Source organism: Echiichthys vipera (assembly GCF_963691815.1).
Source record: "Echiichthys vipera genome assembly, chromosome: 16".
NCBI classification, from domain to species: Eukaryota; Metazoa; Chordata; class Actinopteri; order Perciformes; family Trachinidae; genus Echiichthys; species Echiichthys vipera.
The window spans coordinates 10,292,886-10,298,885 of NC_139841.1; the positions used below are offsets into that span (position 1 = coordinate 10,292,886).

General features: G+C 42.9%; 1 protein-coding gene across 3 annotated transcripts in view; it reads right to left on the reverse strand.

Annotated features, from left to right (window-relative positions):
* vav2 (vav 2 guanine nucleotide exchange factor) overlaps positions 1–4,893 on the reverse strand; it is a 205,558-nt gene extending 200,665 nt beyond the window's left edge. For all 3 annotated transcript variants that reach the window (XM_083930373.1, XM_083930372.1, XM_083930374.1), the window contains exon 1: positions 3,597–4,893. In XM_083930373.1, coding sequence (XP_083786499.1) covers positions 3,597–3,800 — 204 coding nt within the window. In that variant the 5' untranslated portion in view covers positions 3,801–4,893. The remainder of the gene's footprint in view (positions 1–3,596) is intronic.
* Between the last annotated feature and the right edge of the window lie 1,107 nt (positions 4,894–6,000).

Consider the following 6,000-nt stretch of genomic DNA (forward strand, 5'->3'; position numbering starts at 1 on the left):
TTAACCTGCTTCAAAATGTATATTATATGACAATTCACGTACACAGGGTAAACAGGAAGCAGATTACTGATTCTAACATTACTCTGCGGTTGAAAATCATGGACGTACACATTGAAAATACAACAATGTTGAAAAGTAAGAGCAGAGATGTATTTGCTTGGACCGACGACGAGTATAAGGCAGTGGAAAACACTTGATTGGGAGGCGTTGAAGAAAGTGCGTTAAAGAAAGTCTATGACCGAAAGCTTGCTAAATTTAAGAGGTTTTTTCACAGATTCGAGTGTGCAGATGGTTTATGTTTATTAAATGTCATCATACACTATCATAAATTCCCACAGTCCCCAGTGATTAAGCCTTGAAATTTCTTGTTTTGTCCGAGAAACAGTCCAAAATTCAAAGATATTCAAGGTACAATGAGTAGAAAACAGAGAAAAAAAGCAAATCCTCACATTTGAGAGGAAGCAACAGAAGTTTGTGCTGTATAAATGCCTTATACATTTGATCGATTATCAAAACTGAAGTCAGCTAATTGTCTGTTGATCAGCACTAAAACCCATGCAGACATGAGGTCAACACAGAAAGGTCCCTTTTGGCATGGTTGTGTTTGGACTTCTTCTCGAGCCACTGTGCTGGCCAAGTACAGTTACAACAAATCGAACAAACCCTTTACAGTCTCAGTCTACTTTCCAAAACGTCCACCCTCAAACCATTAAAATGTCAAATCATTAAACGTATCGTCGAAAAACTCTTTAAAAGGCTGTAATTGGTTGGTGCACACATGTGGAATTACACTCAGATTCAGTGACTGTTCATATGCCATTGTATGGTCCCTTTCATCAAAAATGCTTTTCAGTAAACACACAGCATGAACTCAGTATTGCTATGATGACTTCCCTATGAGCTCGACAGAATGCCCTAGCACAATGTTAATACATTAGACAAACTGGGATTGATGCCAGCGTTTAAATTGGGATTAGGGTCCGTTAACAGCAGCAATTGAATATGATTAGTGGGTCAGTAGAGAAAGGAAAAGCACTTTCCCTTTTGACTGAATGTTACTCTTTCACCAAAAGCCCCATTCGAATGCAGCTCACAGGATTCTAACCTTTGTTAACACTTACTCCCTGTGTCAAATTCATTTGAGGACATCATGACTAACTGTTTAACAGTGAGGCATATTCAAGACAAAACTCAATTTCACAAACTATTAATCACTGTGCAAGTGGATCCACTGGGGATGAGGAGAATTGTTGTCCTGCGCAAATAACGTAATCACTCCGCTTCACTAAGTCTTCATTTGGCTAAGCCACTGACTGTGTGTTCGGAGTGTTAAAGCACACACGCTCTGACCTTTTCCTTATCATAAATCACATACTGTTCTGCTGCCACGATTTTGTTTAACCCAATTTGTCACTGAGGGCACCCCCTTCCACCCTCACAGCAGATTCACACGCCGAGACTGGTAGCATGGGATTAGTGGGCGGATCAAAGCATGTCATCCAGACCCCTCACTCCCCTTGAAATCCCGGAAGTCACTAGCCTCTGGAACTGATGAGTCCAGGCTAACATTTATTTCCAATGATAGTTACTTAGTTAGTTTATTTCGAATATGTGAAAAAACAAAATTATCATACATTAATGGGCAGTCATAAAGAAAAGGGAAAAAAAACAGAGAGAAAAATAAATGTACAATAACAAAGTAAACTGAAAAAAATATATATTCTGTTTACATATCTGAAAAGGATTGGGATTATTCTGTCATTTCTTTTTTTTTAGCAATAAGTCTATGAAAGTAGAAATAAACGCCCATCACATGTCTCCAGAGCCCAGTCCTGGACCCTTCAGAAAGGCCAACTCTTCTGTGTTTAATATAAAAAAAGTCAATTAGTCCAAATGACACAGGACCACAATTGCAGTAGTACAAACACAGTAATGATAAGCATATTTTGCTGTTGTGCTTGGTGGGGACACAATTATGAGGCTTTGTATTTTCAAATGATAGAAACAGTTTGTCAGGGTTGCGTGAGTATTCACCTGGATGTCAAGAAACAAGGAATATTTACAAGAAAGAGGCAGCCAGCAACACAGACTGAAAGCCAGACAGACAGACTCAATACACACACACACATCATTGACACATTTTTATGACAGAAACGGGTCACAGAAGGTGTGCCAAGAATATCAGACAAATGTGCTGTCAGAGGGCAATTGCCCTGGTGGTAACGCCGTTTCGGCCTCTCCAGGTGTGACAATAAGAATAACTGAAAAACATTCTGCATGCGGCCAACCCTGATCTATTCACAGTGCCAATTGCCAGCCTTCTCACCATACAGTAATGTAGGCTCAGTGGTAACTTCGGGGCAGACTTCAGGGTGAATAAAAGTCAATAGAAAGGCTTGCCACAGCACACTTTTACACCACTGCTGTGGTCATGTAAACTTCCTGTGGAACCCAACACTTCCTCATATTGGCTTTGGGTACAGGAACGAGCTGTGTAGAGGGAGCTTTATAGAATTTGAGGTGACAGCTACGATCCAAACCTCTAATCACACCATCTAACTATGTACCGAGATGGTTATTCCTCTTTGAATGTATCTACAAATTACTCCCATAAAACTTCAATTTGTTTTTTTCCTCTGACTCATCTTCTATATGACGTGGTTAAAATTTAAAATCAGTTTTGGATTTAAACTGCTAACACCATACAGGTAGTGTTTATTAAATCAAAAATAATGGCAGCTAAATCCAGTTTCAAGGAATTTTCTTTATCTGTCTATCTCTATATTGAGCTGCCACACCCGCCTGCTACTCCAGAAAGATCAAGAAAAGCAAAAGCATATTATTATTTTTGATCCCTTCCACTCAGGACTGAATGGATAATATTCAACTATCACCTTTTAGTCTAAAGCAAATGGTGTTGCAACTGTCATCCCAGAGAAACTACAAATTAAAACGCTGACGCATTCCATCTTCTTGACACCCTGACAATGATCCATCTTACAAAGGTTGCACTGCAAAATAGGCTGAAGTACATAGAGAAATAAGATGTTCGACAAGATTACACTTGTTCTGTAGAAATGAAACAACAAGCTGACAAAACACAGATGTAGATACGCGATAAACTTGAGATGTGGCAGCAGCTAATCACCACTTGTGCAGGACAGGCATGGCACCTTGCCCCTTCACTTGTGCAAACCTGGATGGACCCTGCATGTGTTAAAGCACGTAAAGTATGCATCATCATCATCATCAGATAAATTGCTGTTTTATCACAGATTTACAGATAGTGGCTCTGCAATGGGCCTGGGCCAAAAAAGTGGGCTTGTTCTGACAAGAAGGTTCAAATCTGTGGATCAACCAGAGAAATACAGGAATGAGTTGCTGTAAAAATGTCATTCAGCTTTCCATACAAAGCACAGAACATGACAAAGGCAGGTGGCAATCTCAGGGTGTGTGTGTGTGTGTGTGTGTGTGTGTGTGTGTGTGTGTGTGTGTGTGTGTGTGTGTGTGTGTGTATGTGTGTACAGCATCAAACATAGCCTGGGGGTGTAAATCAAACAACCCATCATCATGCTGGTTTGAAGTTTCCAACTCACCTGTGACATCTGGGGTCTGAAATTGATCTCCTTCAGGTCCACTGATCCGGGGGAGAGGTTGTGCAACATCTGGCACAAAAGCACCCCGTCTCGCAGGGCTTGTGCCAAGTCGAAGACGGCTGCCGAGGGCCACACGACCCGGTGGTTCGGGGGCAAGACCTTGCAGTCTATCAGCCACCGCCCGCATTGTCTCCACTCCTCCATATCGGCTCCGGAGACTCTCCTCACAAAAGTAGCTGCCCTGTAACTGCTTCACAGCTGGGCTGAAAGCGGCGTTTCACGGCGCTCAAGCAGGCACTACGGTCAGTTCCCTAACCTGCGCCCGGATGTCTTTATCATTCACTATCAGCTCGGGAATCAGGCAATTTCGCAACCGTATGTGACCGCACTATAACCCCGTCCCAGACGCATGTCAGCTCTCCTGTCTCCAAAACATGGAAATGAAGGCTTGACAAAGATTCAAATAACAACACGGATCCAGTTGAGCGGACGGCGGCGATGGAAGCAGACAACAGAGGCGTGCTATGGGAATTTCCTTCTCTTCATTCTTGAAAAGTTTGCTTAGCATATCCAATCCAAAACGGCGTGAATGGAGGGTTACAGTAGAGGCTGTTAAAACAGCTGGGTGCAGCGGTTTGTCATGTATCGACTTCACTATAGTGTCTCACATTTCAGTGAACCAAACAGATCAGCCTACAATGTTGTGGGGGGCGAAAAAAAACAGCGGGTTCCGAGTCTGTTTAGTTGTTGACCCGAAGCTCGGAGTCACCTACCGCATTTGCATTTAACGTTTCCTCGGAAGTTAAACGTCAAAAACAACAACTCCCCGTAATTTACGCAGCAAACAATAAAGCCAAACACACAGAGCAGTCTTTCAACAGCGCCGGGGTAACCACAACAGTCTAAACAACGCTCCCCGGTAGCGGAAACATGTCCAAGGGGGGGAAACAAACAGCAGTGTTTACATCTATCCAGTTAATGTTACTTTGTTTCGCGCCTTTCCGCACCTCCAAAATAGCGTTGCGCGTGTGGACAGCTTGGTTTGTCTGTGATTTCTGGCTCCCTTCCGCTCCTGTCCTCACTCTCGCCGTTTCCCTTTCGGACAGGGATGTTTCAGCGGTCCCAAATCCCGACCCCGAGCGGCACCACAAATGTGGGGAGAAAGCGTCCGGGCTCCTCGCGCGGTGTTGACCCCCCAGGTGGCTGAACTAGCCCGCGAGTGCCGGTTATCTCGTGCAAAGGGACAACTTGAATAGCGTGGCCACTTTGGTTAAAGTCGCTCCATACTCCAACAATGTATGTGAGTTTCAGGGAATATCTCTGACCTGGGAGTTGTGGATGCGCCCTCTGACGGAGGAAGCGCACACTGCAAGTGCTACTGACACAAGGGGATTAAAGGGACAGTTCAAACAAAACAAAATGACTGGAATTGACTGTTGCCAGTGTGCTTTGTCAGAAAGTAGCTGATAGTTTCCGGTGAATCGCCCATCGTAAAGAGGATTAGTGTGAGTGCACCTGATTAGCCTAAATTAAAACAGTTACTTTGGATTTTTATTAAAGGGTCAGAACCCCAATTTGAGGCATATGTATACACCGGAGATCAAAATTAGAGGACAAATTATCAATCCTTGATTTATTATGAATTTGTGCTGTTCATAATTTGGTATAATATCTGCTGTGGCTATATCACTGCTGTACTAGCATGTTTTTGTTTTTTTAAATAACCAAGACACTTCAACAAAAACCTTTATTTTGTGAGAAAAAGCAGTAAGCAAAATTAGAGAACAGTAACCATTGTGAAAGCATACTCTACCGCTACATGACAGGGTGAAAGCAAATGTTTAGTGACCCGGCAATATGCGATACCTCCACCGTAATTGTCTCCCTATCAGCTGCAATTTTTATATACCATAATGCCCCATGTCACACTGCAACGCCGGTTAAGCAGTTCCTTGAAGCTAAGAATATTGAAGCGATGAATTTTTAGATTTTTTTGAAATAACTAAGGCACTTCAACATGCAATACCTTCACTGCAATTGTCTCCCAATCAGCCCGCAATTTTCATGCTAGACAATGCAAAAAGGTTCATTGAAGCTAAGAATATTGAAACAGTGACATGGTCAGCCCAGAGTCCAGATCTAAATCTCATAGAGAATCTCTGGAAAATCCTTGTTAACAAAGTAATGTCTAAGAAACCCTCTACAGTTACTGTGGAAGAGAGTGAAGAAGAAAGGACCAAGATCAAACCAGAGCAGTGTGAGAAACTAGTGATGTCCTGTGAGTGCAGATGTGCTGAAGTCATTCAAAGCAAGGGCCTCTACACTTCCTATACAGGTTACTCACTCATCTTCAACCGCTTATCCAGGGTCGGGTTGCGGGGGCAGCAGCTCTAGCAGGGGACCC